Below are 26587 nucleotides of genomic sequence, written 5' to 3' on the forward strand. Positions count from 1 at the left end.
TTTCTGCAAATTTACGTTTAGTATGTCAAAAGAGAAGAAAATAAAGAATTAAAATTAAGGGCAGAATGGGGAGGAGGGAATTATATAAATCATAACACTCTTCAATACTCTAAGGCACAGTCATCTGGTGTAAATAAATTTTGACAACTAAAATACATCAATTTGTCACTAATTTCTGGAGAGAAACAGACTAATGCAAAATGCTTGTAAAAATAAAAGAGACACAAAAATAGAAACAATGTGAAATCAATATTTTACACTTAGCTTATCAATACAGAGTGAAAAGAAAACTACTTCATTAACGTCTCCCTTCTGTCGCACAAGGGTATCTTTGATATGACACACCATGCTGTTCTTTGTACACAAATTACAACACAAAACACTAAGACAAAAGCATTTACAAGTTGAGGGATCAGCACGCCGCAAGATCTCGGGGGAAATAAATAAAAGTTATGTACACACAGCATCAGACACAAAGCAGATATGGTCGCTTTTAAGCACGAGGGGGCTACCCTGGAAAATGCTGTTTTGAGATAATCGAAGGTAAAGTTTTTGCCCCTTGTTTGGTTTCTTTAAAAGACAAGGAGAGTTTTCTTTATAACCTAACAAATATACACACCAATGAAACCAAACTTCTCCTACACGTAGGGCAATGTCCACTTATGGTGTAGGTCAAGATTTCTGGAAACCCCCGAAATGTGGGTAAGCCCACTTGTCCTTAAAAGCAACCATATGTAATGGACAGCTTTTCACATCTCCAGGCTTGCCAACTTTTTTCCAAACCCAGTGTCAGGGACACAAAACATTACATCAGATTACGTACCACCGAACAAAATTACATTAAGTCACAAGTGGGACTGGTTTTGGTGTGGTCTATAGTCTATTGTGTAATTGTCATCTCAAATTTTTGATTGCCAAATTAGGGGCAGTCCTGGGAAATTCAGGACAGTTGGCAAGCCTGTATCTCTAACTAACAGAAAAATTACAGGGGAAAACAAATGAATTTGTCAAAAGCAATGCACTTTCATCACAGACAACAACAGCCTGTTCACTATTGCATCAGCCAACTTTCAAAGCAGGGATGCCCCAAAGAATTAACTTACACTATCTACGGTGGCAAGAACTACAATATTTTTTAATACAAGGAGAAGTACAGGCTCAATAAAGATTGCACAATCATATTTATATCAGAACAAACATACTTCCTTTACATCTGACAGTAATATGCATGCTTATATTATACTAGTACTTTTCATTACTTCCTCAACAAACACGCTAAACTATTAAAACAAATTAAAGCTAACAAAATGTATACAAGAAGCCATCTGCCAGCAAAGCTTTGTAAGCACTGGAAAGCAAAGAAAATCATACTAAAGCACACATCAACACATGTCAGTAGATAAAGGTGAAATGGAAGAAACATTATCACAAATGCTTTTATCATTTACACACAGCCAGGGCTGCATTACCACACCACTACAGGCGCCGTTAAAACGAATCCCTTCACCTCTTGCATCCTCGAAAACATAAAATCAGCACGGTAATAAGTATAACTCCATCTAGTCATTGCACAGAAAAGTGGAAAAGAGCAACATTGGTGAGTATACATTTTTTCCCCCTCCAGAACTGTTTATAAGTCAACATGAGCCAAATAAAATCAAGATCAATGTGAAGAGGAAAAAAAAGCTTCCAGAGCTTTGATGTAATGTTTCAGAGGAAACGGTTCCCCTTTATGGTTCTCCGCACAAGCCATGAGTACCTCAGATTCTCACCCAGTCGCGACCCCAGTGCTTTCTTGTCCTATCTCCATTTTTTTTTTTTTACATAGAAAAAACGTTACTTCTTTATAAGCTCACTCTTTGTTATGAACTGTTTTCACTGTTATTAAAAATGGAGATAGGAAAGGACAAGAAAGCGCAGAGGTCGCATGCAGTGCTGATAACTGTTAGCCACTGCTATCAGTGAAAGTGAAAGAGAAGTTTGCAGGGTTTCTTTTTTACTGAAGAATAGGAAATTTTGAGATTACGAAACTACTTGAAAAAAATACAGCCAAAAATAGTCTCTTCAGTGTGAATACGGGCTTCAAAACTCAATAGAATATCAGTGCAAAAGCATGCCCCTAGACTACAGAAAAAAGAAGTTTTACAATGTTCTTCACTGTGCATATGTTATGAATACATGCATTATACGAAGAATGGCATTCATCAAAGTCACAACCTGAGTGCAAGGCACAATATGGTTCACTTAGACAAAGTGGGTCATGACCATGTAAGTAGTAAGTCATCTCTTCAACAAAGCTTTTTAGGGATTTTGTTTAAATCTACAAATTTATTCCAAACATATGAGGTAAAATTTCTCCACATCAAAGTCTCTTAGGCAGTCTAATCATATTAGTCCTATTACTTCTATCCACAACATTCTTAATCTTAAGTTGGAAACCAACACTTTCAAGCAGATACACACAAAAGAAACCCCTTACTTATTCAATTCTTCTCCCCTCTTCCAAATGTGTACCGTACATGATGATACGTTATTTCTTTGCAGTCGTACAACCTGATCAAGACTGGTGGAGGAGCATCAACTTCAACTCATTGACAGTCAAAAACCACAGCTAATTTATTTTTCACGTTCTAACAGAAACCCTGCACATGGGAACAGCCATTACTAAAACGCAACCAAAAATACAATATAACACAGAAATGACCATCGTTTTCAAAGACCTCCACCTGAATGTACAGAAAGGCATGCTTCAATTTGTAGATGCTATGCAATGAAGGATGGAATGTAAGCCAAGCTAGACAGAGGGATATCATTTACATTAGACAACTGCTATAAGCAAATGAAGACTACTGGAAAAACCAGATAAGTCATAATCTTATAAATATTTTTTTCCCCTTGTTGCATTTTATAAAAATCAAATTTCTTTCTCCATAAATGATTCCACGCATTATGCAGCTAAATCCTGTGCTATGTATGTGGCCACAGCAGAAACCACAAGTCAACTTAACACTTTCCCTAATGCGGCTCGCGGACGTGGCCTCGCAGGACCGAGAGCCGCAAAATACGGCTTGAGGGGTTCGCAATCTATTCTAATCCAATAATGAAAAGACACGAAATTCTCAGCCGATCCACGTTTTCAAAATAATAGAATAGACTTCCTGTTTGCCGATTCGAAAGAAAATATAGCACTGAGAGATGAGTTTTCGTCATTTCAGCGCTTTTTTTTGTCCCCTTCGAAACAAAAATGAGAAAAAAAAAGCGCTCCCCTGACTTCAGTATATGTCTCATATTTTCACTTCTATTATATTAGGTACAAATACATAACTTTCAGCATTTCTTTGCATTACTTGAGGCAGCCTACCTGGTAAGTTTGAATGCTACTATTATTGTACTTTTTTTTATTTTTTAGATATGACCTTTTAAAGTCGGAAAATTGTTGATTTCATATGACACCTTCGATATTGCATAATCACTTTTAGAAACCCCAAACTAATATAATTGGAATAAATCTTCAATATTTTATCACCATCTGATATGTAATGTCCATTACTATTAGGCAAACCACATCTATTGCCTTAGTATTTAGGAAGACCTGGCAACTGTAACCACTCTTCTCTAAAATACGTGCCAGTGGTTACAGTTGCCAGGTCTTCCTAAATACTAAGGCAATAGATGTGGTTTGCCTAATAGTAATGGACATTACATGATAGATTATTTTTTAACCTTCAGTTTGATGGGCCGTATGATATGGTTTGAGTGTGTTTAGTTGGATGTTTTGACATTTTCCTTTGGTGCTGTAGGGGCGTAAAAATAGGTCTGGGAAAAGCCCTGGGCCAGTGGTGGATTTTGGCCTGGTAGGAAAAGAGTTAACCTATAACTCTTCTAACTCGACTATAATTTCCCGGGAAATATATGCTCCTCTTTGGACGAGGATGTATTGGTCATTGTCAGAATTGACAGACGAGCTATTAGTTATGATCAAATGTATGGTAAAATAGATGCTTTAGGCACTATGAGATACGGACTTTCAAACTTTGAATTTCAATTTTCTCCACTTTCTTAAAATAAGACTTATCTAGTTTTTCCAGTAAAGTCTTCAAATACTTAAGTTGTGCATAGCCTGTTTGAGTTTGATCCAACTTTCAGCAGCACTGTTCTCAAAAGTACAAGTAATGTCAAACAAACACAGGATGACACATTTGCATATATAGCAGTACCGTCTCTGACAAAATGGATCCCCAGAATCTATTACTTCAAATTCTCTGGTATCACATGATGCATATATATAGATTTAAAAAAAACCTTAACAAATGATACGGAGATGGAGAAATTTTAGAAACTACAATTTCTCAAATTATTAACTACCGGTATTCAAGAATATAAATAAGATCTTTCACTGCAAAACTATAGACCTACGCCAGGACCAAATTTTAACCCAATATACGAAAACACAGCTTGTATGCTGATGGAGATTTATACCAGCAGAAAGAACAGAGATAGGTCATTTACAACAATTCATGAAAACGGATTGCTCAGTCTCATGCACAGTTCGTTGAGAGCCACATTTTATGACTTTCTCATTGACTGATTGATTATGAATATGGTGACTGTCCCAGAGAATGGCTTAAATGTTTTTGTTAAATAACAACGAATTAAATTTTAAAATTTGACAGTAAAGTGACACCAATTATCTATCTGTCCTACCAAAAAGACCGGGGTAAACAAAAAAATTTGACTCACATGCTGATAGAGGAAAAAGAATTCAAGAACGACAAAAAAAAATCTTTTTAAGTTCTGGAGTTTATCACAATACTTTGTGAGAAATCAATGACAATAAACCATAAAAATGATCAAAACCAAAAAATTTACAAGGCATTCTTCCGAAGTAACTGAAGGAATAATTCTACACTACTTTCTTTCATTTATTGTTCTCTTGCGGACCCTGTAAGTAGCTCTTGGCCATCTGTGTCATGTCGAGCTGGTCCTTTGTTAAGCCACACGCAACCTTCCTGTAGGCAGGATCAATCTGGAGGAAGAAAAAAGAGCAAATATTTACAGACATATTTTACAGACAGACCAATCCCATACTCAAATGAGATGAAAGATGATATCCGACATCTTATGTTCTGTGGTAGTGCTTTAAAAAAACAACAACCCAGCATCGGACAGTTATGCTGACAATTAAGAATAAAAGAATAAAGACAACTAGTTGCTTTTAAGTACAAGGGGGCTATCCCGAAAAAAGCTGTTTTGAGAAAATCGAAGGTAAAGTTTTTGCAACCTGTTTAGTTTCTTTAAGAGACTCTATAACCAAACAAATATACACACCAATGAAACCAAACTTTTCCTATAGGTAGGACAATGCTCACTTTTGGTGTTGGTCAAGATTTCGGGAAACCCCCAAAATCTGGGTTAGCCTGCTTGTCCTCAAAGGCGACCAATTGGGAAAAGACAAATGCAGTACCTAGGCCTTTTGGTAGACATTAAAGTCATGAAAATCTACTCTCAGAGGAAAACAAGAAGTGAAAAGAGGGCAGGGGGACACCCAGAACAACATAACTCATTCATTACATAATATTTTTTCTCATTCTGACACTTTATTACTGGAGCTCTAAATAACATATATACACAATGCATCTAATATTAGACTCTTCGTGTTGAAAGCGTAAAAAAAACAACTTAAACAGACGGATGACGAGAAAAGACCACAACAACATAAGATTTGTTTCAAGAGCATCTACCAGAGAAATGAGCTGCCAACTTTGACCACCCATGTCTTTCAGATCCAGCACTTGAAGAAGAATGTCCTGGACATTTGCTTTAAAAAAAATACTGAACAGAAAAGACAGTTCTTATGACGATTTGGAAACTGTTGGTGTAAAAAAAACAACCTTAAAAACAACTGATACTAAACTTACTTTGACACGCTGCTTTGGGGGTGAATCTGAAAACACAATTTTCTTTGCAGGATTTTTCGGTGTATTCTTTCCTGGTCTTTGAGTCTGTAAAAAACGAAAAACAACACTTTTAAACATTTTTTTCTTGGGGGGGGGGGGGGGGGGGGGGGGGGGTGTGTGTTATACTAACATTACATGTAAGTGAGTAAGCTAGTCTTTCAACACAACATAACAGATCTCCCTCAAGAGTAAATCCAAATCCAATACATTAGCTTTACCCAGTGTGAGTGAAATAATCCCTACTGAAATTTAGGCAGGTAATTAACAAGCAAAAACACACCAATTTGCAAATAAAAAAAAAAAATCAAAGTGGAATACGCACGCCTCTGGTTACTCTTAACTGATTATCTTCCATTGAATTATACCGGGCTTATTTCAACAATCATAACAAAGATTTTTTTGGAGTGCAAAAAATGACAATCATTTTCCGCCATGAAGAAATTAAGTCGGAGCGGAATACACCAGAGAACAAACCAACTAACTTCGACAAAAAATAAGTTTAGTTTTAGTTAGTTATATGGCATTTGTAACACGAAAAGGTCACATGGGATGATACAGCTTTGTTTGTTTTAGTAAGAGTTTTTAAGGCACTTGCAACACAAATAGGTTATAAAGAGTCGAAGAGATCTTACTAGAGTAACGTACAAAGAAAAGAAGGAGGAGACATAAGACGATAGATGGTTGATAGGAAAGAAGGGGCAAACCACACCAGAGCACCCACCAACTACCCGCAACACAAAATAAAGTTCGTCAGAGTAAAGCCAACCACAAAGCAGCAGCAGAACTGCAAGATTTGGTTTTCACAATGCTATTATTGAATATTACCCTTCCTTCACAGTCAAACACACTTAACATAAGCTTTAGACTTGTAGTCAAACTGCATTAAATTTTTTAATTTTTGTTAAATTATAGTAGAGGGTTTTACGGCGCTCGCAACTGCATAAGGTCATATGAGCGCCAAATTAAAATTTTCAAGCAGTAGGAATCAGAATAAGAGGGAACAGGGAGGAGAAGGGCTGGGGATCACATGTCTGAGAAAGTCGCAGGAGAAGGTCTAAAGGAAGTGAAGTCAAAACGTAATGGGTACAAAATTCTTCAGAGTTTTTTCCAACATCATGGACATCTTTGTAACTTGTGCCGTAGGGAAAACAAACAGGGTGAAATGACACAAAAGTTCAGTAAGTGTTGCCCCACCACTATAGATGAAGACCAAGCAAACAGACAACTTTTTCTATTATTTTAAAAGTTCATAAGTTCACTGTCATTACATGTAAAAGTGTATTTTAGACAGACAAGACATCCAACCAGCAGGCTATTCAGTGATACAGAAATAGCAAACTGCCATTTTAAAATTGAATGCGTCAAAGAATTTTGAGGCAGGAAAGACTTTGGAAATCTATTGTGCATCGCAATTCTAGACATTCTGCCAACCTTCAACAAATATTCCTGTAACTATGTTCTGAGATGGTAAGATACAAACAGTTATTCCTTTAACTGGTACTGTGTCTTACTTGAACCGTTTCTGTTTGCCACTCCTTCAGTTGCAAATATCGACCTCTATAATATTCTATTCAAGTCAGACGGGTATTTTTTTCCTCAAAAGCAAGACAAAAGAACAAGCTTTAAGTGAATGCCAAAAACTCTATATGCCCCAAAAACTGACAAGCTCCAGTTTCTATGGTGTCTTAACAATTATTCTTTGTGTCCCCCTCCTTTGTAAGAAATGCCGAGTATAAAAAAGTGCTCTGGAAAAAAAATAGTTGTGGGAAGTAAAGGAAGCTATAAAAAAAAAAGGTAAAAATAATTGTCATCAAATACAGACCACAATGAGCTTCATCAGGCATCAAAATAATGAAAGAAATTACTTTCAACACAATCCCCATCACATCTAATATATAGAAACCCAAGAACTACCCAGTACGACAAACAAGAACATTTACTCATTTTCCAGAAAATATCAGCTATAATAATAACAGGCACTACCTGAATAAGTTGAATGTTTTACCTTTGCGGAAAATATTTTACGGCACTTGCAACACAAATAGTTCATCTAAGTGTAAAGATTAAAAGTGTTACTAGAGAGTAATATACAAAGTAAAGAAGGAGAAGAGATAAAGACGACAGATGTTTGATAGGAAAGAAGGAGCAAACCACATCAGAACAACTGCTACCCATCCACTGACAATTTTAAGCCCAAAATAAGTCCATGCAGTGTATCAAAGCTTGCATTTTAGTTCTATGCCTTTGACAAGTCATGACGGTCAGATATGAAGATACATGCCAATTCTTAATCTATGACTAACTTTAGCTCACTCAATCCCGCGAGTTTTCCCCGAAATTTTGGCACTAATGTAAAGGCCGACTAGTAACCATAAATATAACCCAATTGCTTTGAAATTTGGCGCAAAGTACAACCTTAACCTATGATGGATCTTTAGACATACCAAATTTGTGTAGCCTTTAGTAGTTGTGCTTTGGGGTGTTGTACAAATTTGGCATTTTTGGGGGCCGAATGAGCAAGAGCAAGCCTTCATCGATATTGACATATTCTTGAGAGTGTCTAGATTTATATATTGTACGTCGTGTACAATAGAGACTGTTGAATACTTTCATGAATAAAAAAAATATGTATGTGTGAGAAAGGCAAAGAGAATCGATTGCGAAACATGCTCAGGTGAGCAGTGTGAACAAAAGTGCTGAAAGTGCCTTTATAAAAACCGCGATTTCTCCGTGTGTAATGACAGTATGACAGCAGAAACAAAATTCCAGCACCCCCATAAGCAGAATCGGTCAGGGAAATAATAAATTTACCTTATATAAAACCAAATAACTAGCACATGGAAAAATACTATAGAACCGAGATGAACCGAGTTATCTCGGTCGTGGAATTATAAACGCAGCCTGCGAGCTGAACGAGATATCTCAGTCACGGGATTGAGTGAGTTAAACGGAAGGGTACTATAAACAAACAAACAAAATTTTTTTAATGGGGAAAATGTAAACTGAAAGTATCTAATAGGCACCAGCAAAATAATAAGACATTTCTATTTCCTTCAGGTCAATGTACCAATGAATATGACAATCAGTCGCTAAACATCACATTACAAAAATCGTGGTCTTATTTCCGGGTGGTAATACCTGAAAGAATCAATACTATACATTCATCTTTATAAAAAACAGGTAGTTTTAGATTTTTCGTTTTCGAAAGCACTATAAGGCACTTACAACAGTTAGATCATATAAGTGCCGAAGATTAGATGTGTTCGAAGAGTGACAAACACCAAAAAAAAAAGGGTAGGAGAGATAAGGACGATAGATGTTTGATAGGAAAGAAGGAGCAAACCATACAAGAGCACCCGCCAACCATCCATGTAAATTTTTCGGTACTACAGAAGTTTCAAGAATCCAACAAATAAGCCTCAGAACCCCGTTCACATATATTTCAAGTTCAGAAATTCAAGCCAACTTCTTGGAAGCGTACAGAAAATGTGCGGAAAAAAAAACACCTCACCGAAAACAAAACAGTCCCAACACATTCTACAACAAAATGATAATAATTGGAAGCCATGTCAACCTTTCCTCTCTTTCAACACACCCCAAACCAACTAAAATGGAGAGAGAGAGAGAAAAAACAAAACAAAACAGCAACAACAAAATCAAGACGGCCGTCTGTAAAAAGCTGTGGACATAAACAAAAATATATTCTTTAAAGAAACAAAACAAACAAACAAACACAAATCACTCCAAAAGCAGGAACTATGCCACCAACAACTTCAGCCTTCAGCATCCGCAAGAACAAACAATCGCATTCAAGTCAACTGCAAAACTGAAGACCACCAACAATCAACTGGAGACAACCCAACCATAATCATAAAGAAAAAGGCAAACAATTTGGAAGAAGAGAGGGAAAAAAACAACAAAAAACCAAAGCATCTTTGACTGCGGGTGAGGGAAGCAGTGGGTATACTTACACGAGGACTCTGAGTACACAGAGCCAAGACCACGCTGAAAATGGTGCAATTTGATTAACAATGGCGACAAAATAAAGTTTGAGCACCCAGCACAGGGCGCATACATTTCATCTGCACCAATAAGGATTGCCGTAACTCTGCGTGTTCTAAATGACATCTCACACAAGCAGCACCACGGTAAAACAACATTTTGTCCTTTTCCTCTTGTAGAGCTGCCAACTTTTCAAAACCAGAAAAAAAAAAAAAAAAAGGAAACCAGACTGCATCGACACAGTGGATCAAGTTAGTGGCCTTAGGCCAAGTAACCCCCTTCCAAGACCCTCACACACATTTTTTTCTGCATTTAACCTCTTCCCTGCAGCGCCTGTAGAATTTACAGGCCTGAACCGTGTAGCGCTGTGCCTATGGCCCGTAGAATTTACGGGACTATGACAGAGTTTGTTTTGATACCAATTATAAGGGAAGGTACTGCTAAAATCTTGTAATCATTATTGAGGTACCTTCACTTTATGTTTACCACCATCCCCCCCCCCCCCCCCATTTGAAAGTGTCAGATTCAGATGTTAGCTCAAAGAGATCTACATCTAATACATCTACACAAAAATGACTTATTGGCAGTAAAAACAAATTACATGTATCTCTATATACGTATATGGACTGTACGAGCATTGTTTAAGGTAGGTAAAGCCTCTAGTCACTTCCTCTTTTCCTGCAGACACTGAGACAACATGTAGATCTATTCCCCCCCCCCCCCTTTTTTTTTTGTCTCAGTTTTTCATTACTCGAATGTGTGTTGCTTTATGCTGTTTGGTGGTGTTGTTTTTGGCATCATGTTACAAACTCCAACTTTCCTCCATCTCTCAATGAAATCCCCCCAAAATTATATCAATAGAAATGTGGTTCGATATAGAAAGTACATGCAGAAATTCATGAGGATATATTCAAAAGTAAAAAAGTTATGGAAGGTAGAATGGGGTCACCCGTGAGCTGCCTTGGATCATGGCATTTACCAGCTGAGTTAGGAAGCGAAACAAAATAGCGATATTGCCGAGCGTACACTGTGCGTCTATAGAGCATAGAAGGGCCCGATTTATGGATGTACACTGTACGCCGAGCAGCTGTGAAGCGGTTAAGATTCTAGTTTCAGTCAACAAATACTGATAACTTTCAATAAATCTGACGACTCACAGTACCGAGTTCTTTCTGGCTTGCATTGGCCTAACTTAATGTCTACATTGAGAGAACTGTGCCTACTACTGAAGTTAATTTACAAGAGTTGGTCTCACTGGTTGTAGCAGGAGCCACAAGTCATCTTAACCCTAATTTCATCTATTTCGCAGAAGAAATAGTCATATTTAAAGATGAACCGGTCATTGCCAGACATTGGCGAACGAACAATTACCATAATTTGGCAAACTAACATTAATGATGTCTTGAAAAGACAGCAGTCAAGTCAAAGACATACACAGGATCACGAGGGGCTACAACAATAAGAACACACACACACAAAATGGCTCGACCCCACGAGGTGGAATTCAAATTCATGACACCTATTCACAATGATATGGTTCATCCAATCCAGAAATCAATCAAAAACAACAAAGAAAAAAAAAATTCCAAAAGGAATTCTGCTAACCTATATATATATATATAGGTTAGCAGAATTTATAAAAAATCAGTAAAATTTCTAATGTTTCAAACTACAGAGATTATACATTTGCACAAAACAGGTTTCCAGGATGGCCACTTGTACACGGTGAACAAGAAACTTGCTTCCCTGTTACATTTTTTAGAAGTATCATAAAAAATTGGTTTAAAAAAAAAAAAGGATAAAAAATAAAATAAAAAAGATGTTAGTAGAAAGCATTAGAATCTGTCCAACAAGAGAGGACCTCAATGACCATTGACAGAAAATGAAAGTAAAAAATCACGATCATTTATAGTGCATACCTTCCTGGGGAGACTGAAAACTTCCTCTAAGACTTCTTCAGGGAGGGTATCCTTGATGATCGAAGGAGGCGACAGCAAGAGGCTGGTATCTCCCACCAGGGATTTGCTCTACAGGAGAAAAACAAAAACATAAAACAGCTTGAATTCAAACAGCGCCTTAAAAACACAAACAAAACTTTTTAGAACAAAGTTCAGATCCATGAGACCACAAAAATCAGACACAGTCTAGTTTCAATAGAAGTTTTACTGCACTTGAACAAACAGGTATCCAGTTTCTTGAAATAAAAAGTTATAGTGAGAGTTTTAGCTTTAGTAAGTGTTTTACGGCACTTGCAACACAATAAGGTCATATATTAGCAATGACAATGAAAAATTAAATTTTCATCCAAATTGCTTAAAAATGGACTTAAATGAAAATAGAGTAAATTCTAAGAACAATGGTTTTTAAAAATTAAAAATCCATTGATAAATAAAAAAGTTATTGGGACTTTTGTTTGCAAAATGTTGGAGGACCTTCATATAGGAAAAAATCGCCAAAATGTGGGACATGTTTTGATGTATTTTGAGGAAAAACTGTTCATAAGTCAGTAATGAATTGGAGCATATGAAGGAAACTTGGCATCTCCATCTGATTTTTAGTGCCGAATCTAGTTCTGCTATCACTTTTTCGATGTCTTCATTACTTTGGATCTTAAAGACTGATATTTGCGTGAAATTTGTTGAATTGCGTGACATCGTTTTTACCGCGACGCGATCACCCCTTCTAAAACTCAGTAAAGCGCTATCGGGAAAACCCGCGATGTAGTCATCGGTGACCCATTTGGTTATAGGCAGCCAATCACATGCTGCCTAGCGATCACGCGCCTCTTGCGTGCCGGCACCTCGCGTTTGGAATGCGCTATGAAGTTTCTAGATCTAGGGTTTTATCAATGGATGGGTGGTAATTTTAAGTTGGTACGGAAAATCTACTAAACGCAGAGATCTGAAATTTTACAGCAATAAAGAAGACATGTGGGGCGCTTGTGTGGTCGGCCATCAACCCGCAGCTCCGCTTAGTTTTCGAACCGCAGAGGAAATTCGCACAAACACGGCAATATCTCCGGTTCTAGTAATCGTTCGGGATTGTACGCTGGGATGTCGTTAGTTTAACCTTTCCTCTGGTTGGATGCCGAGTTTCATTTATTTTCGTCCAGGAGTTTTCCCGTAACTAAACTTAGAAGAGAGTCACTTCTGATTCCGAGCGGCCCAAAAAATACCCCTCGCGCGGAGGCCGATTTCCGGCACAAGGCGCAGCGGGCGATTGGCATTGCTACATATATAGTGAGAGTTTTATGGCACTTATAACATACAAATCGGTCATTTAAGGGTCAAACATAAGAGACATTCCTGGAAAGTAACATACCCAGAAAAAGGAAGGCAGGCATAAGGACAATAGATGTTTAATAAGGAATAAGGAGCAAACCACACAAAGCACCCAACAACCGTACCGGGGTCTCTGGAGAGTGAAAAATGGAGTCTGAAGTTGAATCTTGATCTTGTGACAGCTTCTCTTCCAGCGACTGCCGCACCCGTCTGTTGTGTTGGATATGCTGTGAGGAGACACATAGAAAACAGATATTTATAAAGAGATCAAAATTAATAACAGCAGGAAAATGAAACAATTTAATTGATTCCACAGGGAAAAATGAGTCTTTAGTAAAACATTAGAAAAGTAACACATAATATTTTGTTCATTATCATCTGGCTTGCTGACGTACAGCATCTTATTTTTGCGGTAGTTTTTATGAGGGCACACCCAAGTTACCACTGATCTAAAAGCCGCAGCACTTGATTTGAATAGATTTGATATCTCTGCCACTTACAAAAAAAAATCAATCATGATATATCACTGTGCAATTACAAACTTATATAAGGACTAAATGCTAAAACCAGTGATTAAAAAAAAAGAACATTTTGAAACTTTGTTGTCGCCATGGGAGCATTAACCTTTCACATCAAAACAAAAAAAGGAAAAAAAAATATCCCCAGAATACAAGTGACACTTGGCAAAAGATGTTTTAAAAAATTTTAGTAAGAATTTTATGGCAATTCAACACAGATGGGTCATATAAGTGCTGAGGAGTAGAGGTGGTACATACAAAGAAAAGAAGGAGGAGAGATGAAGCTAGATGTTTGATAGGTATGACGGAGGAAGGAGGAAACCACACCAGGGTGCCCACCGATCACTCACAAGAAATGTCCATATCTTCACACAACAAAATGAAAAATAGGACCTCTTCCTTGTAGAAAATCTATGTTTAGCACAAATTTTTTAAACAAAAACTGACAGTGCCATCACTTCAAATAGTATACATCTTTTAGGTGGACAAAGGCATCCTACAGCATGAAAACACAATTAGTACCCTATTACTGCACATGTCACAATCAAACTTGACAATAAATTAGAATGAGCATGTTTCAAGACCGACCATAAAAAAAAAATTAGCATGTTTCAAGAACGACCATAAAAAAAACCCCTTTCAATCCACACGAGTTCTCAGCAGTGATCAATATTGTATTTTAAACATCTGAAAGATGGAACATTCAAACTTTGTTCACAAACATGTAACAACAACAAAAATGTAAAAGATGAACAATGTTGATATTCGACTTTAATAATGCCACAAAAGGCAGTACAAGGAGATTTCTGTACAAAAAGCAAGGTCTTTTTAGTAGTTTTTACAGTGCTCGCAACTGCATAAGGTCATATGAGCGCCAAGGGATGGATGTCAACAGAGAAGTCCATCAGGGAATCAGGCCTACTCTGCTCACCTCTCTAGCTCCAACAGCACCACGTCTGCTTCAACTATCAAGGCACCCCGGAAATAGCGGGTCACAAGAGAATGCCAAACATACAAAAGAAGTAGAGGAAAAATAATTTTAGTAAGGATTAGGAAAGAAAAAACAGCAGGTCCTCGTATGCAGTTCAGACATCGATTATGAGCATGACATTGATGAATCGCCCTATTTACAATTTTACTGTTTAAAAGAACATGTCAATGTCTCCCCTTTGAGAATGGCCTAAAGACACTTCAATCAGTAGCACCGTCCAGGGGGTTTTGAAAAGCAAAGTCTTTCTTTCATGTTCAACTCAACAATGATTCTATATTAAAAATTAATTTCAGAATAATCTCTTATTCTTGTTTCCCAGTGAATATAAAAGCATAGCACCTGGGGTTGTTTTTTTCATGTGCTTTTTTTGTGTTTGGCCATTTCATTTTTCATGAACATTCTGAATTCGAGATTTGAACCATTCAGCATTTGTGTTCCAATGCAGTAGTGCCCCTTTTAATATTTCCCAACTTTCTTCAAAAATTGTGAAGATCTCTAAAAAAAACCCCCAGGTATATTATTAATTTTCTAGAGGATGCTGAAGAGCACTTAACTGTCCCTTTACAAGCATGTCATAAATCTGATCTGAGTCTTCGCACAGCATCTTTCAAAACAAAAGTCCACAAAAATGATGGGACAGAACACAAGAGAAAGATTAATAAAAAATTCGAACCCAACTGCCAGCTGCTACCTCCTTGTTGGGTTTTCTCTTGGACAAGCGAGCCTGAGAGGCTGGGGTGACCCCTGAGGACATATCCGCTTCATAGCCTGTGTCGCAGTCTTTCAACATTTCTCCCAGATCGTCAAGTTCACCAGGGCTCTGAAAGGAAGCAACGCTAATGTTTAAAAAAAAATAAAACAAAAAACTCAAGAGATTTTTTTTCTTCAAGTGCCAGATCTGAAACAGACATTGGCGACCATTGTTCGCCACACATTTCTTTGCTCAGATGCTCTAAAATAAATTCTGCTGTATTCCTGTCATTTCCCATCACTTATCTTTTTAATTTCTCTATGCATCTCAGAAAGTCATTCTTGGCAATACTACCTATGCCTTTTTTGCCATTAGTAAATCTCTCCCCCCACGAAAGAGAACAAAGAATACCACAAAATCCCAGGGTAAGAGGAGAGCTTACTGACCTTAAAAAATTGGGCTTTTAAATTTTAGAGATCAGGTAAATCACCTACAACCCAAAGAAAACGGAATTCAAGGGGGGGGAAAAAATGCATGCAAATCTAATGAAGCTTCTTCAAAATGCAAAATAAAATCAGAGAGCTCTGATTTTATCTGGGTACACTTGGCAGGTGTGCTAGAGCACTGACCACCCATCCAAAACCAATAAAGGAGCAAAATAAAACGGAGAGAATGTACAAGTGAATAAAGTGGTCAAAGTCAACGTTCACAACATACCCAGCTTTTCGACTTGGCCAAGCGTTCAACTTCGGCCATAGCATTCTTAAATGGAGTTGGAGTCCGAGGTGAAGATTCTAGAACATGTTGATTAGGATGGGGAGTCAAAACCCTCACATTCCTGCAGAAATTTTTTAAAATAAAAAATTAAACACAACAGGATCAGAAAACGAGGATAACTCTATACATCGCTACAAAAAAGGGTATACAGTTCAAGCATTGCAATATGTTTAAGGACAGTCCAGAGGAATAATAGACATGCATTTGCTACTTTGAACAAAGATAGTACATAACAAGATGGGCCACTTCTCTCTTTGAGCCAATTAAAAAAGTGTCCTCAAAATTTGGTGGCGCCCTCTTCACAAAAGCGCACTTTTGCGAACAGAGTTACCCTACTTGAGTTTTAAAAAATCAAAGTGAAACTAGCAAGTTTTGGGATAAATTACGGAAGAACACTTTTTTAAAATGGTTACGCTGACAAAAAAACTCTTCCGGAGAAAAGGGTGATGGTTTTCTTCGTTTAATTTGACTTTAGAATGAAAGGCGAGAGGTCATTAAAATAAAAAAAAACTAAAACTCCGCACTGAACGTACCCGAACTGCTGATGAACAGCAGTCGATCTGCGCACGCAAGGAGGTGTTATTCCTATTCTTCTTCTGGAAAAACGAAAGAGAGCTTCAAAACAGACTGCAGCGCCATCTGAAGCAAAGAGCATACTTCCTGCGGACACTTTTTTGGCTGAGTGGCCCATCTTGTTATTCACTATCTTTGCCTTGAATAATACAAATTATAAAGCACACAAAACCTCCTATTGAGCGGGGCTAAGCGCTCTACAAATACTATTTGTTATAAATATTGCATTAGCGAGGCTTGAACCCTTTTCTAAACGTAGACTTTTCTTCAGCGAAACACTGAACCAATGCACTGCAAATGCCTATTTTTAAAGTTTTAGTAGAGGTTTTATGGCGCTTGCAACATATGAGCGCCAGAAGATTAGGTGTTACAAGGGAGTAACAAACACAAAAAAGAAGGAGGGGAGCTAAAGACGATAGATGTTTGATAGGAAAGAAGAAGCAAACCACACCAGAGCACCCGCCAACAACCCGCTAACGCCAATTTTTAAAAAAAGTCTTTACATACCCATGAACCGCACCAGAGGGTGCTTGATTAGACACAGGTGTAGAGGTCAGCTTCCCACTTGATGTGCTTGGTCCATTCAGAAACTGGAGACAACAAATAGCATTTTTTTCTGTTTTAGTAAAGAGTTTTATATCACTCTCGACACAAATAAGGCATATAAGTGCTGAAGATTAGATTGAGAGTAACACTAACAAAAGGTGGACAATGGATGTTGGATAGAACAGAAGAAGCAAACCACACCAGAACATCAGCCAACTACCCAACTGCCAACAAAGAGCATCCAAGCTGTAGATCGTTGTGAGTTTGTATGTGCGTATGTGCATATGTACGTATGTGTGTGTGTGGTGCGTGCGTGAGTGAATATGTGTTTGCATGAGTATGTAACACTATGTACCTTGAAAATTGATCTGTAAATCCATTATATGTATCATGTTAAGCGCATAGAGCATTGCATAAGTGGATATGCGCTATATAAATGCAATCCATTATTATTATTATTATGTCGCACATTTTGTATTCCCCTGCTGAACCCCATCACACTACAGCTCAGTAAATGAAATGTAATTGTAAATATTTTACGCTCTCCAGAGACACAATGCAAATCATTTAGGAGCAGGTTGCTTTGACCCTGCTTGTCAGAGCCAAATGTAGCTGAGAGAAATACATCCATCATCCCAGCAGACGACAGAGATACTTGATATTTAAAAAAAAAAAAAAAAAAAAAACAACGTGCCCACACAGGAATAAAACTTTTGACATCTGCATGTGGTGGCAAAAAGCCCAACTATTACACTTGATGCTGGTTCAGCAAAAGTAATGAGGTCAGAAGTAGTGCCGCCGAGAGTCACCTGTTCGAGTCATTTCACAGTCCAAGATATGTCTACTGTCATCTGAAACTTTACCAACTAAAAGACATGTGGGGGGGAAATTCAAAATAAGGCAGCCACATTAAGACAAAGAGTCTACATAATAAGAGGGCCCACTCCTCTCTTTGAGCCAAATAAAAAAGTGTCCTCAAAATTCGGGGGCGCCCTCTTCGCAAATGCGCACCCTTTGCGAACAGTTACCCTACTTGAGTTTTAAAAAATCGAAGTGAAACTAGCAAGTTTTTAAATAAATTTCGGAAGAAGGCTTTTTTTTTTTATGGTTACGCTAACAAAAAACCTCTTCCGGAGGAAAGGTGATTGTTTTCTTTGTTTAATTTGACTTTAGAATGAAAGGCGAGAGGTCATTAAAATAAAAAAAACCTAAAACTCTGCACTAAACGAACCCGAACTGCTGATGAACAGCTGTCGATCTGCGCACGCAAAGAGGTGCTATTCCTATTCTTCTTCTGGAAAAAAGAAAGAGAGCTTCAAAACAGACTGCAGCGCCATCTGAAGCAAAGAACGGACTTCTGGCGGACACTTTTTTGGCTGAGTGGACCATCTTGTTATGTACTATCTTTGATCAAGATGAGGATCAACTGTCTAGTTACAAGCCAGCAAAACAGCACAGTTGAATCAGACTGGGAGCGGCTTTCCGGAGGAGCAAGGAGTTAAAAAAAGACAACCACTTTTCTTCTCCACAATGGGTGGCTGTATCGGACAACTTGTGACTTTACTCCTAAACCTAGAAAATAGAATAAATCATTTCAGCATCTAAATTTTTTTAAAAATAAAAAATTACATCACACATTATACTGCGCCTCACCTGAGATGGAGAAAATGGAAGGTGCTTGATAGGCGTGCGTGTTGGAGTGGTGGGTAGGGTTTGCACGCTATACTGTACAGGCTCGTTGACTGTGTTCACAATGCCCTCCGTCTCTGATGGCTCATCCTCCAGCTCATGTAGAACATTCTCCAGTTCTTCGGCAAGAGTTTTTCCATGACGCTGCAGAGGTAGGTACAATATGAACAAATCAGCAAGCGTATCCTGGATTCATCAAAACTGGGCCAAATGAAAAGCGAAAAAATTCCCAACAAATTACCAAAAAGTCAGTTGTCTGAGAAATTTACTTTTAGCTAGCTAGAGTTTTTAATGTTTGATACGAAAGGTGGAACAAATGACACCAGGGCACCTGCCAACCACGATCTGTTGGAGAATGCAACCATACAATATATGATTTGAGAGGATGGACAGATAAATCAGCCAGCCTAGTAAACTTGAAAACAAAATATTGTCGGGAAAACAGGTGTACGATATGTTCTTCAAGATCCCCCCCCCTCCCCCCTATCCTTTTTGTCTTAATACAGACCATAGATTAGAAAAACATAATGCAGCATTCCCATCTCAAGAACATACCCTTTTATACTTTCCACGTCGCAGGATTGGTGGTGGTGTAGTGAATCCCACTTGAGAAGGGGGCGAGTTTTGGACAGGAGGACTTGGCTTCTTCTCAGGAGCAGCATCTGGACCACAAAAGTTTTGTTTTATCTAGTCTGGTTTAGTAAGAGTTTTACAGCACTTTTGCAACACAACAATGTCATACAAGTGTCGAAGAATAGAGGTGTTACAAGAAAGTAACACACATGAAAAAAGAAATTGGAGTAAACATTTTACATCACTTGCAACACAATAACGTCATGTAAGTGTTGAAGATTAGAGGTATAACAAGAGAGTAACAAACAAAAAAAGAGGAGGACAGATAAGGATGATAGATGTTTGATAGGAAAGAAGCAAACCATCCAGGGTGACTGCCAGACCGGCTTCTCAACTTTCCAGGTACATGTGATATAACAATGACAACATGTGCTCCATTTAAATATGTGTGTGTGTGTGTGTTTATATATATATTTATATATAAATATAAACTACAAGCTGGGCCCCCTTTTGATGAAAGGAATGATCGGTGCATTAACATCAACTGAAAGTCATTGGCCTACTATATTTACACTCTACTGGAATGGAGCAATAAATCTTGAGAGAAAAGTGACACATGTACGTGTTTCCAAGTTGCCAAATATATAATAGACAAAGGAGTCAAGAAAATGCGATGATGGGCATCAAACGAAATGATTAATGTAGAATTTAGCACTATACTAAGTAAAAAAAATAGAAACATGAGGCTAGATCTATACGGGTTGCACACTTAAAATGGTGCTCAGTATTGCGCGATGGTATCGAACGAAAATACGACTTGAAATAAACAAACCTGACGGATTTTCTAAAATTACAGAGACAGAAGCGTCGGCCAACAAAGGCGATCATGATCTGGAGAATATTTTAAAGAATCTTTGGGCAAAAACCGCATGTCGATCGATGCAGCCATTAAAAAGCCTTTTGATTAGCAAAATTCGGCCACCACAAATAGATCATAGATATTATATAAATGAATCCAGCTTTGAGCCTGTGAAAGGACCTAGAGCCAGAATATCAACTGTCAAGAAGGAGTCTTGGTGTCATGATTCATACTATACACGCGAAAGACAAAAATTATTGCTCAAACTCAAAGTAGAGTAAAAACTTGAACGGAAGACTTAGTCAGTGTGAGAGTTGTAAGAACTGAGAATGGGGCAAGATGCAGTGACACTGAAAATCTGCCAATCTTGAACAGAAAGCTAAAATATAGTTATAATTCACTATCACCCATCCAATGAAACGTGAACACTTTAGTTCAATAACACGGCTTATAAGGTATGATGGATCTCGATTCCACACCTGGCCTGTACCAAAGCTCGCTTTGCAGAGAGCTCTAATAAAAATTCTAAAATTTGCTTCAACATCGGAGCAACCACCAATAATCCAATTGTAGTCAACGCCCATTTGTCCAAATTAAGAAAACCGATTAGAAGAAAAAAACAAAACACACTGGAGCAGCCAGCAACCACCCATGTGATCACTGAGATTGTACATCCTGACAGTGCGTTATGTCATACCTCCAGCGCTATTCGGGATATGTGTGAATTTGAAAGGGGGAGAAAAGCCAGGGTGGACGTCGATGCCTGTCATCAAATCCAGGGAGGACATACCTCCAAACTGAGAGTTTTCCATCATGGCATCAGCTACATCTGCAAACGATCTGTGGAACACACAGAATAAGAGACACCATTTAGTTTTAATTTCAGTAAAAGTTTTACACAGCACTTGTGACACAAATAGGTCATAAAAGTGCTGGAGATTACATGTTACATATGAGAGAGAGAGAGAGAGAGAGAGAGAGAGAGAGATAGAGAGAGAGAGAGAGAGAGAGAGAGAGAGAGAGAGAGAGAGAGAAAGAGAGAAAGAGAGGGGGGGGTGTGTGTGTGTGTGAGAGAGAGAGAGAGAAGAGAGAAAGAGAGAGAGAAAAAGTGAGAGAGAGAGAGAGAGAGAGAGAGAGAGAGAGAGAGAGAGAGAGAGAGAGAGAGAGAGAGAGAGAGAGAGAGAGAGAGATTCAGCAAAAAGTACGGAGGAACACTGGTGTGAAGATGACAAAAGAAAAATGGCCTATGACGAAGAAAATAAATAAACAAATAACATATACGTCCAAAATCTGGCAATTTGAATGGCACGGTTTAATCAGTTGGCTCACATTTAGAACATAAATCAAATGTGTCACCATGCAGTGGAATCAGGCGCCTGTCAATTTTTGGGCAAATGAAGTTATTGGTGTCCACTTAGAGGTTCTTCATTTGCCTTGCTTTCGATGAAAAAATATTCATTTATCCTGAACAGAAGTTGAGATATTTGCAAATGAAAGAGGTGGGGCCGCCTGGTTTCAGAAGTAAACGCAGCAAGAAAATGGGCGCCAAAGTATGGGGACTGCCATAGCTTAAGAGTCCTCGGAAACTGCAAATTTACATTTTTTATGCCTTTAATCAACGTTTTTTAAATAAAATCCACACATAAAGTGTTTTTGAATGGATATACAAGGTGATGAGCCAAACAAAAAAATTCGTGAAAAAAAATCCAAACTGGCCAAAAAAATGCAGATTTCTCGGATTTCATTATTTTGACGAGCGCCTGATTTCACCACGATGCCTCACAAATGGTCTTGCTCTCTATCTTGAGAAATCGGAAAGCAGCTTTAACAACAGAACATACTTGATGGGACTTGAAAATTCTTCTTTGAGTTCCGTCTTAGGCTGAATCACGGAATCACGTTCCGGGGAGGATGAAATGGTTCCTGTAAAGCACGTCAAAGGAAAGAGGTGAAAGCTTGTTAGACGGATTTGAATGTTAACTGCCATAGAGATGGTGTTCAGTAGTGGTCTATGACCAGTTTACAGAATAACTGACACCATTTGGACAGGAACCAGATTACGACAAATATAATTATAGTGAAAAAGAAGACACGGCTAGATAAAACAAGAAACCAGTGTATTTGATTTACAGAGATGACAGTAAATCCGAGTTGAGTATCAAAAGAGAAAAAAGCATATGAGCTAAATAAAATGCATGAACAGAATGATGAAAAATAATCCATTGAAAGTACCCATCAAGGGTCAGTTGATAAAGCGGCAAATTTATAGAGACAACGCCACAAAGGATTATGACAGTGTTATGTCCATTTATTTTATTTCCTAGGAGAGAGGCTCGAAGAGATTTTTAAAATAAAAACGGGCAAGTTTGGGGTCAAAACCCCTGGAAAAACCCTACCAGGAAGAAAACACCAAAAACAAAAAACAAATCAGTCCGACAAATGAGCAGATGACGACACGAGCCAAACACAATGTGTTTCTAAACAGAAAAATAATCACGAAAATTAATGAGTAATGTTTCCCCAACATTCAACCAATTATGGGAACAAAACTCGTGCATTCCAAGGGAATTGCACAGGAAAATTGAGAACACCATCATACCTGGCTTCGTGCCCTGTTTCTTAGCATGCTGGGAAAGTAAACACTTGTGTAAATGGAGTATCTAAATTACAAAGGAAATTCTAAAACCTGTTGGGAATATCGTTTAAATTTGTATTACCCATACAACAAGGCACACACAAAAACCATTGGCTTTAATTTGTGGGCTGGCTACACTTCATGGATGACAAAAGAAAGTTTGACACTTAAAAATCTGACCATATGTTATAGTCTTACTCCCTTTGGGCCCAAGGAAAGTCTTACAATTGGATGTGGCATAAAAAACAAATCTATATGCTGAACAAATAATTCTAGTAAGAAAATATCCTAATAAACAGTCTACAAATACATTTCTAAGACCATACTTGCCGCACAAAATGAAATCCTAAATATGTAAATGTGGTGAGTTCAAAATACGACAAGAACAACAGGTTAAAACAGTCAATGAAAGGTTTTTCAAAGCAATTACAATGAATGTAGAGAAAAAAAATTGTATGGATGTGCTGAATAAAACGGTCTCAAAACTAAAAATGTATCTTGCAGCTTCAAAAGCTCATTCGGAATCCCCAAGGCAACCTTGACCTTTACCCTCACAAATGCTCCTCACCAGGTTCTGAAAGAGTTGCACAGGCTGAACACTGAAGGAGTTCAATGAGCCGGTGGGGACAATGGGCTGGCTGTACAGGGATGGGCCGTTGTTGAAGTAGCGATGATCCGTGTTCTCTTCTACTTCGAACTTCCTTTTCATTGTAGAGTTCCAGTGGTTTTTAATCGCATTGTCTGTTCTGTGAGATGGCAAATAGAAGAAATGAATTAAACTAAGGCAATAAGAAAACCATTGCACTAGTTTTTCAGGTATGCATTCCTAAGACTTCTAAAAGGCATTGTTCAGGGAGGACGAAGGAGAGGCAAACAGAAGAAGAGATGGGAGGATAACATCCAAGACTGGACAGCCATGGAGCTGCGGGACACACTGAGGAAAGCAGAGAGCTGAGACTGTCAGAGGCGACCCAAAGGATGGCAAATCTGTGAGGACAGAAGAATAATAAGCAAACCCAGAATTTTAAAAGAACAGCATCTTTTAGTATTAGTATGGTAGTGTTTTATGGCACTTACAAAACCTGAGCAGGTCATTTATGTGCTGAAGATAAGAGGTGTTACTAGAGAGCAACAAATAAAGAAAAGGAGAGATAAGGACACTAGACGTTTGATAGGACATTAGACGTTTGATAGGAAGAAGGAGCAAACCACACAAGACTACCCACAATAGTAGCGTCAAAAAAGCAAACTCTTCAGTATGAATACAAACGCTAACTTCAATAACTGTGATTGTCTTTGGAGAGTACTCATGCTGACCCTTGGCAAAAATGAACACCGGAAGGCATAAACTACCAGACGACTAAGTGTACGCAGTAACCTAGCTTTTGCTGAATGGAACCAAGAAAACAGTAAGCTTAAATAAAAAATTGTACTTAGTATTCATGTATCCTAACATTGTAACAGCTCAAGGCATACACACGCTGTTGATCATGTTTGCCTTCTATTTTAAAGTAGTAGCAATTGCAATACCTTCCGGGTAGATATTTAGCAATCGCTGCCCATCTATTGCCAAGCCGTCTGTGCAACTGATAAATCAGCTGATCTTCTTCTTCTGTCCACGCCGACTTTTTAATACTTGGATTCAAATGATTATGCCACCTGAAATTAAGAATAAGACTTAATATAAAGGCACATATTGCTTCAATACAATATACTTATACCTTTTAACAAAAAGCACATCCTTAAGAACCTTTTGTTTTCAATACACAATTACTAAATCTCTTTTATAAAAAACACCATAAAACAACATTATGTGTAAAGATTCCTGAGGGTGGCACCGTAATGTGGCTCATTAAGTACCAAGGTACTGAGACACCATTTTAAGATGGCATCAATGACAGAAAATTCATAAACAAGACATGAATATGATGAACGGTCCACATTTTATGTTATAGTGGAGTAAAAACAAATTTCGATTTTCCCTCAAACTGTGACAGCACAGGACTGGCAACTCTTGAAAACTGCAGTAAAGAAGAAAGGAAAATTCAAGAATTAACTAACACTGTGGCTACAGTGTCTAAGTCTAACACATATAAAATAAAATGAAAAAAGAGCAAATAGGCAAACCTTTCAGTTTCATATGGTTTGGCGTTGTTACTCTAAACATTTTGTAAACATCCTGTGAAATAAAACTTTACAACCCCACCCCAAACTCCCATAAAAAACAAATTAAGAGAAACTAGAAAGACAAAAACAACATACCTTTCCCGGCACTGTTTTCCTGTTCGTCCTTTGAGATGCTTGGAGATCAGAGTCCAACGTTTCGGTCCGTACTCTTTCACAAGCTGGATCACTCTATTGTCCTCCTGAAGAAACAAACAGAACAAAAATTATTTTTTATTGCTCATACAGTAAAACTTCTACTGATGGTTTTCATTAGACATGCTTGTACAGCCAGATTTCAACATTGTAATTAACAGGAAGATAGGAGGAGAAATTCAAAGTTAATAAATTCAATCGATGATATTTTATTTTTTATTTTTTCAGCATTGGATTGTATAGGTATTCAAATCTTGCTCCAAATCAAATAAAAAAGCCTAAATACAGATTTTATTTCTAAAATCTATAGACCAACAAGTACAACAAAAAGAGAAGCACATATCTATGAAAAAGAAAAAACAGAAACCCCTCACAAATAGTATCGTCCTGTTTGCAGCCCAAGTGATATATATCATCATCATCATCATCCAGTGCCAGATCTGCGACAGACATCGGCGATCATGGCTCTCCATTCAGTCCTTTGCTCGGATGCTCTCAAAAAAGCTACATTTCCCTGATCTTTCCCTGTTACCCATTTCTTTAGGTTCCCTAAGTATGTTGTTCTGGGCAATATATACACACATTCTCAAAATTTCAAATACACAGCCAGACCTGCTTTAACTGCTACCTCTCTGTGAAACAAACGATCACTTTCCCCCTTTGCGTTTTTAAACTTGTTGCCATAGTCTATAACACTGTGCAAAACGTTCACTATAATTTATAAACAACAATTTTTTCTTCTCCACAATGGGAGGACATCTCCGACAATTTCCACTGTATTTCTAATCCTTTAAAAATAAATTTTTCGCTTACAAAACCTATAATCAGTACACAAAATGAAAACTTTTTCAAGAAGCACGACAAACCTCTTTTGCCCAAGGTCCCTTGACAAGATCAGGATTCAATACCTTAAACCACCTGTGCTGACACTGAATGTCAGATCGGTCAGAAAAGAAACTGCACACAACTTTCCAGTCATGAAAGCCTTTTGCTTCCACAACCTTTCTCAACTTCTCGTCCTGAAGAAGAAAAGGGAAAATATGTATAATCAGATGTCCCAAGATTCCTGATGCATTTGAAAGTTAAGACATTCATTGTTGAATGTCAGGATGGTTTTGTTAAGTTTGGGCTTTCTTCTGAAACTCCAAAACCTCAGTATGATTCTGAAGCTTAATT

The 26587-nt window shown here is 37.8% G+C and overlaps 2 protein-coding genes across 5 annotated transcripts; both read right to left on the minus strand.

Annotated features, from left to right (window-relative positions):
- Positions 1–3803: 3803 nt before the first annotated feature.
- LOC101862671 (myb-related protein B) lies at positions 3804–22589 on the minus strand. 4 transcript variants are annotated; one of them, XM_035971725.1, is made up of 12 exons: positions 22299–22589; positions 21155–21297; positions 19581–19687; positions 18990–19169; positions 17298–17380; positions 16158–16278; positions 15423–15569; positions 13366–13467; positions 11879–11986; positions 9929–9962; positions 5919–6002; positions 4938–5026 (listed from the first exon to the last, which is right to left on the minus strand). In XM_035971725.1, exons 1-12 carry the CDS (start codon positions 22442–22444, stop codon positions 5022–5024), a joined length of 1260 nt encoding a protein of 419 aa, XP_035827618.1. In that variant the 5' UTR covers positions 22445–22589; the 3' UTR covers positions 4938–5021. The 4 variants fall into 4 exon arrangements, with proteins under 4 accessions (XP_035827619.1, XP_035827617.1, XP_012942102.2 ...); XM_035971726.1 differs by lacking the exon at positions 9929–9962 and having other exon boundaries at positions 3804–5026; positions 21248–21297; XM_035971724.1 differs by lacking the exon at positions 9929–9962 and having other exon boundaries at positions 3804–5026; positions 15441–15569.
- A 1017-nt stretch (positions 22590–23606) lies between these two features.
- On the minus strand, positions 23607–26095 carry LOC118478315 (transcriptional activator Myb-like). The gene is made up of 4 exons (XM_035971719.1): positions 26057–26095; positions 25355–25458; positions 24623–24751; positions 23607–23838 (listed from the first exon to the last, which is right to left on the minus strand). Exons 1-4 carry the CDS (start codon positions 26093–26095, stop codon positions 23607–23609), a joined length of 504 nt encoding a protein of 167 aa, XP_035827612.1.
- Positions 26096–26587: the final 492 nt, after the last annotated feature.

Source organism: Aplysia californica, unplaced genomic scaffold (assembly GCF_000002075.1).
Source record: "Aplysia californica isolate F4 #8 unplaced genomic scaffold, AplCal3.0 scaffold00489, whole genome shotgun sequence".
Lineage (NCBI taxonomy): Eukaryota > Metazoa > Mollusca > Gastropoda > Aplysiida > Aplysiidae > Aplysia > Aplysia californica.